The 14,072-nt window shown below is 42.4% G+C and overlaps 1 protein-coding gene across 1 annotated transcript in view; it reads left to right on the top strand.

Annotated features, from left to right (window-relative positions):
- FNDC3B (fibronectin type III domain containing 3B) overlaps positions 1-14,072 on the top strand; it is a 183,740-nt gene that overhangs the window by 123,660 nt on the left and 46,008 nt on the right. The window contains exons 10-14 of the mRNA XM_083848894.1: positions 568-706; positions 1,053-1,106; positions 8,811-8,935; positions 11,467-11,641; positions 12,304-12,429. Of these exons, the coding sequence (XP_083705020.1) occupies positions 568-706; positions 1,053-1,106; positions 8,811-8,935; positions 11,467-11,641; positions 12,304-12,429 (619 nt within the window). The remainder of the gene's footprint in view (positions 1-567; positions 707-1,052; positions 1,107-8,810; positions 8,936-11,466; positions 11,642-12,303; positions 12,430-14,072) is intronic.

The following is a 14,072-nucleotide window of genomic DNA, read 5'->3' as shown; positions in this document are numbered from 1 at the left end:
TTTTAGTTTATCAGAGCAATGTTTCTGAGCTGTGTTTGTCCCTATTATTGTGTCAGTTTTAATCCATAAAGCTCACCAAGTATTGACTCTGCAGCTGTGTAGGAGAAGCTTGTAGTCATGGAAGGAGACTAGCAGTTACCACCACTGACTGCGGTATGTGTGAGTCAAGTGTAAGCAGGGCATTAAAGTTCATACCTTTTCCTATGACTTCATGGTTTCTGTTGTATTCTGAAGAGGATTTTAGCACAGTGTGTGAAAGGCTGCCAATAGCCAAGGAAATAGTTCCTTGCGGTGGAAAGAAAAGCTGATGGTAACTCGGTGGGCTAGGGGAGTATGTGCACAAAGTGCGGTAATTCCCCTCTTCTGCTGTGAGTCTTTTTTTTTCTTTTTTCTGCATACCTGTACCAAGTGAAGTAGAGTAACGATAGCCACTGTTTTGTGAGTAATCTATCATTAACCAACTCTATCATGGATGCTTTGGTAGTCAAATATTGTGGCTGAGGCACTGCTTTCTCATCTTGTAACTGCCAGCAAATTTATGACCCATTTCAATATGTCTATTTCCAGGGTATATGCAATGTACAATTCAGTAAAGGGATCCTGCTCAGAGCCAGTAAGCTTCACCACTCACAGCTCAGCACCGGAGTGTCCCTTCCCACCCAAACCCTCGCACAGGACCAAAAGCTCCTTAACCTTACAGTGGAAGGTAGGTAACACTTGGATCAGATTGGGCACACAAGAAAACAGAAGAATACCAGCTGGCCAACAATGAACATAACTGTAGCCAGTAACTGAAAGCTGAGAGGGTCATTTTTCAGTAAGGGACTTGAACTCGCTGTACACTGACAAATCCCTCCCCGTGCACTGACTTGACTTTTAAAATGTATGTGTTTCATTACATTCAGCTTCTTCTCGTTACTTGTTAAGAGGTTGCCAAGCTGTGTGCAAACCCCGAGCTTTGGTTTCACTTTAAACTGTAGTCATTTGCCTGGGGGGGAAAAAGTAGTTTTCTCTTCTTCCCAAAACCGCCTTCTGTTTATTTTTGTTCATAGGCACCCATTGATAATGGTTCAAAAATCACCAGCTACCTTCTAGAGTGGGATGAGGTAAGTAGTAACTAGTTGAAATAAATACATAAATAAATGGCACTCAGACTTTACAAGGATTTTCTGAGTAAAGAAAAATAGTTAAATACAGGGGAAACTAAGAAGTAGGAAAATGAAATACTGGTGGCATTAGGTAAAGAGTTGGGAGGGTAAAAGGGACAGTGGGGGGAATACTTCTCATTCAGCGTGTTTTATGCAGAGACAGTACTCTGCTTCTGTACTCTTGAAGTTTAACTTTTTATTGCTTGTTTGGTGTGCTTAATTTGTTAACTAGGATTACTTATTATTACTTGCTTTGTGACGTGTCTTAGAAGTCTGTTCATGATCACATTCTCCTGGATGCGAAGTGCAGAATAACACTGTTTCTGCCTCAAAGGAGATAAGGCACGATCGTGCAGCCCTTTGTGCACAAAAAGTATTCAGGGTTAAAATAATGGTGCCCTCTACACAGTGGCAATTAGTCTTCTTACAGACAAAAAGGGAAATAAGTTCTATCTCCCAACGATCTTACACTGTTAGTGAGTATCATGATGTTGGGGAGGGTGCCAAAAGCCAGATGTGAAGTGTTACTTGCTGGAGAGGTAGGTTCTAGTAGTGAGTCCTCCCTCCTTCCCCTAATTCCTTTATGCCTCCTTTCCATTGCACAAGACATATTTCTGCAGAAAGCATGAGTCAGTGATTATCATCTTTAAAGGAAAAAATGTGTTGGGTGGCAAAAAGCTTGGGTAACATGTTAAGAAAAAATAAAATAAAATGTGATGAGTCAGGAAATGAAGAGTGTGAAAGGGTGTTTCGTTGTACAGTCTGAGAAACATATCTTGGGGTTTTTAATATTCTAAAAATAATATTCTAAAGGGAATAGTATATTATGAATTGTTTTCCATCATTTCACTAGTAACATGTTCCCAGATCATTCTGCTACATTTGACATTTGGAACCGTTCACTGTGCAAACATTTACTGTATGTGCTGTCACAGCGAGTGGGACTTCCATGATGAGAAACCCTCTGAACTGAACTAAAATTAAACAATAATTTCAGAATGGCTTGCTGCCCCCCTCTGCATAATAGAACGGGAAAGGTTGTCAGTGAAGAAGAAAAAATGATGGAGTGTGAGGTCCGGGAAAGGAAATAAAATAACATTTCTCCAAAAGGATGGGCCAGGATAATTCCATTATACCTTCTGTGACATCTTGGATCTGCAGTTTTGGTCCCTTGCAAGGCTTCCATTAACTGGGAAGCCATGGGAACATAACAGCACAGAGGAATGAAGTAGTGGAAACACAAGGATGATTCCAGCCTGCAAAGGGAAGGGAAGCAACAGGTTTGTCAGAAGAAGGACCAACAACAGCATTAATACAGTGCACATACTCTCAATGGTAGTTTTGTCCATGTGGCACCTAGTCGTAATTTTTGATACCTGTAAGAGAATCCTACAATACTCTTGTCTTTTAAACTTTTTAATACCAAATATGCATCTAGAAAGAACGATCATGTCTATTTTCTTTCACAGAGCAAAAGCTGCTTTTTTTAGGCTAGCTCATGTACCAATGGCAAAAAAAAGAAGCAAACCTGATTGCCTTAGTTGCAAACCTGATTGCCTGATTTGCCTCTTTTGATTACTTTTTCTCAGTAACAATCCTGAAATCTGAGATCCCAGTGGATAGCTAGCCAGCACAGGTGAAAAAATGACAGCCCAATGTCATCTCTGGTGGTTTGACGTGCCTCCTGACAGTGATGTGCTTGTCCAGTTGTGAGACAGTTAAGACCACAGGTGTAGCTCATCTGAAAACAATTTTTACTCTGATATGAGACAAATGCAATTTTGAGTTGCTGAATTAAAATTTGATGTTAAGGTTTGTTAATGAAAACATCTGAAAATGCAGCTCGGTGTGCCACAGGGCTCTTTTTGCAGGAGCCTGAGCTACCAGCTCGGTGAGATGGGCAAGCTGCACTGCGCACCTTTCCAAGTTGTGTCTCTGATGCAGTGACGTGAACTCCCAAAGTTACAGCACCCAAGTACAGAAGATAATTTGCTTGTTAAGTCCTGTACCCTGTCACTGAGCCACGTAAACGCCACATAAGCAAAACCACCGACTTTGTTACAATTTCCACTGTGTCCTGGTGAAATCAAGAAATAAATACGTGGGGGAAGAAGAGAACGCACACCAGGCAACAGTGAAAGCTCTGCCAGAGCTCAGCTAGAGCAACATTCATTAGCTACGGGGCACAGAATAAAATATAAACACAGGAAAATCAGTGATGAGAAGGAAATTAAAATGTGACGGCAAAGTAGAGAGGGTTTTGCATGACTGAAGGACAACAAATCTATCCACTAATAAAGCTAGAGTCCTAGTAAAGTGGAGTCGCTTCATGATGGGGGGCAGGATGAGAGTGAGCCATGAAAAACCCTCACCGCACATGTCCTGGGATCCGCACCGAAAGGCTTCACCCCCAGTCTATAGAAACAAAACGGGTGTGAGACACGGGAGGTGAGGGGAGCGGGAGCAGCAGTGGGGTGAGCGAGCAGGGCCGTGTGCCCCCAGGACTGGTCCCTGTGCCCCAGCTCCCACCAGGGACGGGCCGTGTCCGCCTGGGGTGGTTCGAGCCCTGCAGCCTGCCACGTGCAGCATCTCAGGCCTCACGTCTTGCCGAGGCAGTTAAAGTTGCGGTTTACAGCATCGGAAATGCAGCCAGGAGTGTAGGTGGCATCGCTCCCCTATGCAAAAAATAAACTGTTGCTGTAAGATGATAGCAGAAGCGTCATGTTGTTTTACAGGCTTGGGTGGAGCTGTAAATCGCAGCAAGAGGACAGCACCTAATACCTCCTGCAGCTGCCAGACCCTCCAGGGCTGCGGCACCACGTTCCAGCTCGGCACTGGGGCATCTGCCTGGGACCGCGGGTGCCGCGCTCCTCGGCGAGCCTCGTGCAGGGAGGTGTTTGGAGCAGGCTCTTACTTACTGCAGTTTGCTGATGCAGTGCTCTCCCTGTGCTCTGGCTTAGCTGTCTGTTCCCGTACACATTTCAGAAATCTTCTTTTACGCCACTGTGTTTTAGTAGGATGAGCTTTAGATGAAACATAAATGGATTGCTTTTGTTTCTTCGTTGGAATTAGGTTTGTTGTTTTCTGACCTACTTTCAGGAAGAGAATGCTGTACTGCTTAATACATCGTTGGGCTGGTCCTGCCCAAATTCCTCTGGTTCTTACGTTTAGTCTAAATTTTTTTAATTTTTTATTTTTCCTGACCTGCAGACTGGAAAATAGAGCAGTAGATGAACAAAACTAATCCTGCTATTTCACCTTTTTCCCTCCCAGTTTGGATTAATTTGTTCATATGGACTGTTACTCAGAACAGGCAAATATTTTCTCAGCGCTGACACAGGTCTTTGAATTATCATTGTCATGCTTCGCTAATAAATTGATAACTTTGTGCTGGAATTGATCGTTCAGGGTAAGCAAAAGGCTGATCTCAACAAGTTATGTTAAAAACATACCTAACCGCAAGCATCGCTGTAGCAGAGCTGATGCTTTTTCCTGATGCCAGCGTTCATCAAACTCAGTAAACTGTAACTGCAGTGAGAAATGCCTCTGGCAGTGCTGTAAGAATCAGGCCTTTGTTGCTAATTAGATGTGAAATGATCATTCTGTGATTAAGTGGTAGTAAATAAATGTTTCTCTTGTGCGTATGGGTAGTGGTAGTATCCTATTCATTCTCCATGGGGAAGTGGAGGACTGTTCCTGAGCCAGAGACAAGGACATCTCTCATGCAGTGTGCGATGCTGCTGTAATTCTGATCCCCAAAGCGTTGTGATTTAATTGGCACAGAAGAGACAGGTACAGTACCAAGCAATGTAATGATTTGTTGATGAGGAGTTGATTATTAACTTTATATACAGATAAATGGAGATCATTTTGTTCTACCAAAAAGTTTTAAATTTCACGAGGTAGCTAGCTAGCAGAGGTGTACGAATTTATACCAGCTGTGACCCTCTGGTCCTTGCATCTCAATGATGATCCACCAGAATTTGGGTACACAGCTTCACTCTTCGTGCTTGGGCTTGCGTTTGTTCACCTTCCTGCCCTCTGGGTCTGTTTTGTGCCTGTGTCACTCCTATTACACACGCCAGAGGAGAGTCTTGAGTAAAATCATTTTTTACACACCTATTTGAGGGATGTTTCCTAAGTCCTGTGCTGTTTTCTAAACGCTTGTATATACAGAAAATTCAGCCCCTTACAGAAGAGCCTGCATAATAAATGCATTGCAGAGATATTAGGGTGAGTTTGTAATAACCATTGACAGTTTGCATTGCAGCCTCGTGCCAGACTGAGGATCAGTCTGTTGCTTTTTATTGCCAGTGTGAACCAAACACAGAAGGTAACGCTAGCGTGCCCTGGAACAGATTGGTACCGTGCCTCCTAGTTGCAGAGCTGCTGCTGGCAGCTTTTTTTCAGTGTTTTGCTTTGAGGTCTTGGGAAGGGCTGTGCTCTGTTTCTACATCCACTCTACCTGCAGTGGCTCGTCCTTCTTTTGTGTTCACTGTGTCTGCTGCAGGGAATGCAGCCAACAAAACCCGTATAAATTCTCATAGCCGTTATCTCAGTAAACTCTGAGCTCCCCAAGAAACTTCAGCACCCTGTTTTAATTGAGTGTGTAGCTTTAAATAGAGCTGAAATAGTGGCAAAACTTTTGAATTTGTGTTAATATGTTGTATTATGGTAGCGTGCAAATTCTAATGGAACTGAATTGTTCTGGTTTCCTCGGACAGGCCCTGCTGACCAGCACATTATGGGATGGCGTTGTGAAGAACAGGGAACGTAGGCTGGAGAAAGCAGAGCTAGTGAAGAAGTCAGCCAGTGTCTGCTCTCCCTCTGAAATCTGTGGATTAGAAATATTTGCGGAAATGATACAGTATATTTTAAGCAACTTATGAAACATTATTGAGAGGATTAAAACTTGGATGCTGAGCGTACAAAGAATAGGAGAAGGATTCTGGGAAAGCTGCAAGGCTCTTGGGTGGCAGCCAGTACCAGCCTGCCAGTTGTGCTTGTCTATAATTATGCCAGCATTAGAGCTTTCATAAATCTTGGGAGGGAAGGAGCAGAGAGACTATTTCCAGACTATTAATGCCAGGATAATTAGAAATATCGGCCAGCCTCTCCAATTAGTGCCAATAGAAGGCAAAATACCAGCCAGTCTGAGTGATTTGAATACCAGTCAGTCTCTGAGCGAGTCTGGGGAATGTACGGTACCAGGTCTAGAAGAAAAATGTATACGATATCAGAATTTTTACTACTGTAAGGGTGAAGATAACTTTAGTGTTTGGCAGTCTTTGTAAAGTTTTAACCCACCAGTTTGTCAAGCTGGGGTTTCTGTGGTCCACTGCTCTCAGTTCAGGCATTGTGCTACAGGTGAGACTTCCCTTTTTAGCCAGACACCAGTGTACATCTGTTTGTTTAATCACAGGCTTAGCGTTTGGTCGCTCTACTTTTCTAGGAGAAAAAGCAGAGGAAAACGATGGAAAAAGTGCACTCGTAAGCATAAAAACAGGAAAGTCAGGATGATTTTAAACAGTTAAAGAAAATCTGAATCTGCAGAAGTTTGCATAGGAAAAAAAATCCATTCTTAGTAGTCCTGCATTGACTGATGGATATTTTAAACAGGTTATCACTGAGCTAGGAAACACTGAGACCTCTGACTTTTGTTGAAAATAATTTTTATCATGTAACTGTATATCTAGGGATTTAGATTTGAAAAAGTGCTCTCACTTACGGAGGACTTTGGCTTTAGGATTCACGATTTTCTTCCAGTTCCACCCCTTAATTTAGTTGATCTGTACTGTAATGTTGCAGCCAGAGCAGGTGGGTGAAGTTGAGGAAGATTGTGGGTAAAACCAAGTTGTAGAACAAGTGTGGAATAGCACTGGGGAAATAAAAGTAAGTTAGGGTTGTTTGCCAGTGTGCTAAATGTCCCTTTAGTGTCTCCAAACGGTTGTGCAGCGCTGGAGGTCTGCACGATTGTTTCTAGTTTGGTAAACACGTTGCAGAGATTTACTACAAACATTTTATGGACTTCTTGCTTCTGTGTTGCAATCCAAATGAAAAGAGGTGGGAATTGATAGAGGCTGGAGAATGGTGTCAGTGAAAAATGTCTGTCCCACTCGGGCATTTTGGAAATCTTCAGTGATGAAGTAATGTATCGAGCATGGAAGAACAGTGCATGGAAAGAAAGAGCCCAAGGAGGAGGTTGGGACGTTTGGAAGTTAACTGCAAGGAGAGATGCCTGTATTCTTCATTTTCCTGATAGTTTGCTTGTGTCTAGAAACATTGAGTCTTCTGTCAAGCTGGTGTATTATAGCCTGTGAAATGCGTAGTCTTGTCTATGGGCAAGTGTTAATTTTGCCAAGGTAAAATAAAAAATAAAAACCTGTAGAGGCAGGTGCCAGGTATACAAATGGCACGGCGCAGCTCTTGGCACGTCTCTGCAACTTCCTCAGAGGTATCGGTGCACCGGTTGGAGCACATGGTGGTGTTCTGATAGGTTTCTCCTCTGGTGGGCTTTTGGGGACTTTGTGATGTTATTGTGCAATGTTTTGCATTCAGATTTTGAAATTAAAACTGTTTAAACTGTGTCATCTCAGGTAGGTGTTACTTGTACGGAATTGAGCAGTCTGGGCCCTTTGTCAGCACTCAGTGCTGAAGGACCCCAAAACCACTATTTCCTATGTGTGGGTGGGGTGGGGTGAGGCCAGCTGCTCTTTGACATTTTTGAGACTGTCCTGCAGCAACTCACCTTTGGTTTTATCCTAGCTCACATCTAGTTGGGTGGGATCAAAAAGGGTTTTGTTTTATTTTAAACGAGGAGGGGGATTTTTGAATGTCCCTGTCCTCAGCTGTCCTGGCTGCTTGTACTTGATGTGCCTTAGGAAGTACTTGGGCCTTAGTTTTCTCGAGACCATCTCATGCTGCTGCCCCGTCTTGGCTTTGTCAGGGCTCGTAGTAGCTCAGGGTCAAACGAATGCGAAGCTCCCACAAACTGCACCTTTGTCACCCAACTTCCTCAACGAGGCGTCGTGCTTCCCAGCAAATCCTCTCTGCCATCACACGCTGCGTGCCCTGAACAGCAGGTGTGTGTCCAGCCCCGCACCGTTCAGTATCAGTTCGGTCTCTGCTGCCCTTGGGGCACACATCCGAGCGCTGTGCGGGTCTGGGTGAAGGCTGTGCCCGCGCTCACCCGTCCCTGGAGCAGCGGGAGCCGGACTACGGCGGGCAGCGAGAGCCCTCTTGTGGGATGAAGTGTTTTTGAAGGGCTTGTAGGGCTTACGTGGAGTTTGGTGTGCAGAGGGTAGCACTCGAGAAGCGTTGGTTGCAGGGTTCCTTTCAGCGGGTCAATTCACAGATGAATTTCACACCTAACTTAGACATTTCTTCGTTAGTGAATAGGATAAATCAGATTTCAAATAGAATGACAAGCTGTAAATACATCTCGTGAAGGTAAGAATCTGGAAAGAGGAGGAATCTGACAGACTGATCGTGTTAGGTATTATTTTAGGTAATGTAGCAATGCTGTCAGTAACATTAGAGTTTTGTTTGCACAGTCCCTGTGTGAAAGCATCTAATTCTAACATCATTTAATAGTTCTTCATAGGATAAGAAACGTCTGGTTTTGTTTCAAAGCTATCTAATTATAGATGGTTCTCTTTCTAGGGAAAAAGGAACAGTGGTTTCAGAGAGTGTTACTTCGGAAGCCAGAAGCACTGCAAGTTGACAAAGCTTTGTCCAGCTTTGGGTTACACCTTCCGATTAGCAGCTCAGAATGACATCGGTACTAGGTAAGTTATCCCAGGATGCACACTTCATTGACAAAAACTGGTAATTGAAGAGTTTAACTTGCAATATGACAGTGTAAAGAGGGACTTCTGATTTTTTTTTCTTCCCTCTTTATGGTTTTGGGTTAAATATCCGATGTCTGATCTACTATTAATGCTTTAATGTATGTCACACCTTCTCCGGTGGTATCATTCACCCCCAGGGAATTGCCATGTACCCTCAGAGTGATGAGGTTGGTCGAAGCAGATAGACTCCTTTTGAGGTGTTAAATGGTGTTTTGTGGCCTATTTCTTACACAAAAAGAATACATCTTTTATGTGAAATTCCCACTAGGGACCTCTGCGAACCAAGAAAAACAAGCAAGAGGAAGTTGAGTTACAGATTTTGAAAGGAATCTTGATGTATTTATTTTTCTATTTTAAAGCAAAGCCCTTCTGTCTTTTTTCAGCAGTACAGTCCTTTACTTCTACAGGAGGACTGGCAGGGCTGGCTGACGGGCTGGGAAAGAAGGGGGCAAGAACCAGGACTGAGAGGGGACGGGCACACTCAAGGGCCCTGCAAGATGGGTTTCAGATTCTGCTTTTTTGCCTGTGCACAGATGCGTTTAAGTGAAGGTGATGAGAAATCAGGCTTATTCCAGTTCTCAAGGACCTCCTGGGGAGCGCTGGGCTAAAACACTGCCCAGCAAGGACCAGAGCATGCCCAAGACACGTCCTGGTGAGGGGCTGCGCGCCTCTGGAGGGCAGTAGGCGAGGAAGAGTTTAGCTGTGAAGAAGCTAAACATCCAGTGCTTTTGTATACTAGTTTATTGTCCTTCTTAGCTAAACAGGATCTAATAATTGTTACTAGAAGGAAAGAAAAAGAAAAACAACTAGTCTATAATGATGTGCTATGCTGAGGAAGATTGCTGTAGCGTTCTGTCTTCTGAAACACAAAACTCCTAGTGATATATAACTTTTAAAAGTTAATCGGTGTCCCTCTGCGGTGTTCCTTTTGCCAGTTTCTTTCAAGATCACCTCCCTCCCTGCTTAAATTGTCCATGAACTGTGGAGGGACTTGAGCTGGAGCTGCCAAGTGTAAATGGAAGGGCACTGCCAGATGGTGGTGTCTCTGCAAAGTTCCCAGCTTTGGAATCTCTTCTCTTTGCCAGATTCTAGATTTTTAAAAAATATTTTTGGGCATGCTGCATGACTTTGTCCCCGCTCCCCCCCCTTTTTTTCCCTGTTATATTCTCTCTTTTTTTTTATCAGGCTGTTGAAGAGGGAGTGGACTAACAAGTATATTCGTGGTCAGCTGCTGTGTGTTAATCTACAAGATAAGCACCAACAGCACATGGCTTGTTTTTTATAGAGAGTACTCAAAATTATGACATGCTAATGTCATCTAACACTTCATATTTTAAGATGGTGTTGGTTGGTTGTAATGCTTGTGGATTTATCATTTGAGGTGATTTTTTCTTGTTTGGGTGCTGGTTACAGGTGTTTTTTGTTTCAACACTCATACATCTGTTGTTTTTGAGAAAGACACACAAAAAGGAGATAGAGCTTTTTGTGTGCATTAAATTCATATGATGGCTTTGTTACGAAACAAAATACCTTTGTACTTTGGACACAAATCTGAAAATCGCAAGAACGTTGCACTCAGTTGAGAGTTCTGATGATGTGCTCCTGAAAATTCACCGAAATCTAGCTGTTTTAAATTTTGTTCTCAAATTTCCATTGTACATTGTATAGTCTGCCTGGGGTCTTAGGAGAACTCTTCCCACACTTGTTCAACACAACTGCCTGTTGTGTTTCAAGGCATTGTGTGCTGGGATTTAGACAAGATGAGAGCATGCATCTCTTCTGCTGCAGATGTTCTCTTTCTTTGCAACCTGAGCTGTGTGAAAGAATGACTTTATGCTCAGCTTTGAATGCAAAGAAATTTGGGCAGGGAAGGTCAGAACAGAGCAGATCCAGCCTGGAGAGTTGGAAGATATCCATGCCTGCACCAAACAGCTCCTACATGATGCTGAGCATGTGTGGTCATGACTGGATAGATTTTTCCTGCTTTCTTTGGAGGGGGATGTCTGAAGCAGTGGGGACTAGATTTGCTAAAGCACTTGGCCTTCAGGGCTGTAGCTTGAATAGAAATTGTATTCTGAGTGTATAAAAGGTAGAAATTACATATAAAATTCAACATCTAAAAGTTGAGAAGTTGGACATAATTTGCTATGTTTTATTTTCCTTTTGTTAAATTAGATTTTCCTCTACTTCACAGTTAATAGTAAGTTAGTATTTCTGAGGCAATCTATTATTTTCCCAATATTATTGCAATGAAATCCATAAAAATGACTGTGAGGACACTTATAATCCTGCATTTATTTCTGTTTTTAGGTCTGGCATTTCCTTAACTTTGTGTGCTCATCTTTTCCATTTGGGCATATTAACGTTGTCTAGATTTTTTTGAAAATACAAACACATATATATGTATATATGAAAACACTGTGTTTTTCTTTTAAAATATTCCTCTCTCCTTCTCTGTTCTTGTACAGTGGGTACAGCCAGGAGGTGGTATGCTATACTGCGGGTAACATTCCTCAGACTCCTTCTGCACCAAGGCTTGTTCGAGCTGGTGTTACGTGGGTTGCATTGCAATGGAATAAAGTAGAAGGATGTACACCAGAGGAAGTGATTTCCTACACCTTGGAAATTCAAGAAGAAGATAATGTAAGTGCTGTGTTACTATGAAGTGTACTGAGTGGCTCAAATTGAGTTTCCATTTATTAATCCAAGTTTATTGGAAATATTGTGGATTGCTATTTTGGAGGGCCATTCCAGTTAATATTTTTGTAAAGGTTATGTGAGGACTCTTAAAACTTTATGTAACAGAAAAAACATTTTAATAGAATGCCTTTTAGGAGTACTCAGTACTTGGCAGGGCAGAGATGTGTGATTTGTTCAGCTTCACAGTAGAATTTTGAATCCTTAGCTTAAGAAGTAGCTAAAATTCTTAGCTAAAAGTCTGTGCTGTCATCCATTATTCATTTACAAAGCTTCACAGGAGTCCATAACCTATAGGGCAGTTTATCCTCTATGTTCTGCTGAGTGGTGTGCTTGCTTTCTGTAATCATCTATCACTTTTATTCCTCTTAAAACATGTTAAAGTGTTGTTACTGCTTTTAAGCTTATTTTACAGCAAGACTGTATTATTCAGGTTGGTTGCACCAACCTTCTAGAAGAAACGTTATTGTGACCTAGTAGCTTAAAAAAAAAGCAAGCAAACCAAAAACAAACACAAAATTCACTCAACTATGAAGCCCCTTTGATACAGTATATTCTAGCTGCACACTAATAGAGAGAGCATTTACTGGATTTTTTTTTCTCTCCAGGATAGCGTGTTTCACCCAAAGTACACTGGAGAGGAGCAAGCCTGTACTGTGAAGAATCTCAGAAGAAGCACACAGTATAAATTCAGGGTAAAATCTTCTTCCTTTTGTCACTGCATAGTATTTTCCGTGTTGGATGTTTTTTTTTTTCCAGGCAGTGTAGGGACCCTTTATTACTACCTGCAAAACTGAGCCATCAAAACCAAATTCTCCCTGTGACATAAGGCATTATTTTATATGAACACCTGATGGATGAACCCAGTCAATCCATGAGCTGCCTCAGGTGTGGGGCCGGGAGCCAAGGGCTGCTCCACAAGATGGCGTTCGGCTGCGCCGCCCCGAGCGCTGCCTGCACACCAGGGCCTGCCACGAGCTGTCCCCTCCAGATTGTGTGCTCCTTTGCGGGCTGGAAGACCTTGTGAAGTTGCATGAACTACCTCAGGAATTGGAAAGCTGGTGCAGCGCTGTGGAGAGATGATGTCTTTTAATTCAGTGTTGTGGAAGCTCTGATGGTTGTGTGAGGGACGGGATGGTTAAGTGCTTTTCTGTGGTGCTGCTTGCAAATTAAAAATGAATTTTTCACAGCTGGGTTGGTGATGGGTGAAACTGGGCTTCCTCCTTGTGTCACCGGCTAGGAGCACAACTGTAATCTGATAGTAGTGAGACCTTCCCTCGTTGCACGCAGACCATCATTAGTGAGCTGTGGAACTTGGGAGAAGATCCCCAAAACTGTAAAAACCAAAACCCTCAAACAGTAGTATCACAGCAGTGTTTTAAAACCAGCAGTAGGGACTATACGGCTAATTCAAGGCTTGTCTTTGAGCCTGGGCAAAATAGTTGGTTGACTAGTATGGAGCTTTGGGTAATAGAGACAAATTTCTTGTAGGGGGATTTCTTTTATGCAAATGAGTGTCCACGTTAGGGAGGAGACATCCTGCTAACAATTTTGATCAAAATGAAGGTTGGTTTGTTACAGTGACAATGGAAGTGTAATACACCTTTGTGAAGGGATTTGTTCAGTATCACATGAGGGTTTGGCACAAGGGGGAAAGCGATACAAAGCACGTGAAAAGGTGCAGAAATTTCAGTCTCCCAATTGTTTGAATTGTCATCTTTACCAATTGGGAATCACCAGTGACTGTTTCTAGTGAAGTTCCACGAAAAACAGTGCTGGTGTGTACTGTGTTGTAATATTATCAGTGACCTAGAAGCAAAGTGCCATTTTTATTTCTAGTAAGAAGATGAGAGACTCTAGTTTGGGGAAGCAGGGGCTCTGAAAAAGCATTGCAAATTCCTGCTGAAGAATCAGGTTAATATGAATTTTCAGCTCCCACTGGGCCAGTGCAGAATTTAGCTATATGAATAAGGGAAATTATAAGTTAAAAATAAGTTGTATTACATTTATATTTCAAACTGTTCCCCTGGAGCTGTTACTGAGATATTTGTCTAACTTATGTATCTGGTGTTCATGGTAGGATGTCCTAAATTGGAGAACAGTCAGAGAAGAGCCAAGCGATTATTAAATAATTAGAAAACAAGGCAATAAAAAAAATAAAGATGCCAGGAAGAGTAGGGTAGCAGGTCAGTAAAGATATCCACAGTGGAGGAAACTTTCATAACCAGCTTTTCAGTTTAGCAGACCAAAAGTGTAAGACTTCTATAAGCAGAAAATTATGAGCCAGGCAAATTCAGTGAGAAACACAGGGTTGGTGATAATTTTGAATTCTTGTCTGCTGACAGTTTTTCTTATTCGGATCATATAAAGATGTAAA

Source organism: Anser anser (assembly GCF_964211835.1).
Source record: "Anser anser genome assembly, chromosome: 9".
NCBI classification, from domain to species: Eukaryota; Metazoa; Chordata; class Aves; order Anseriformes; family Anatidae; genus Anser; species Anser anser.
The sequence above is the reverse complement of the archived record's forward strand: the minus strand, read 5'-3'. Positions and strand labels throughout refer to the sequence as shown.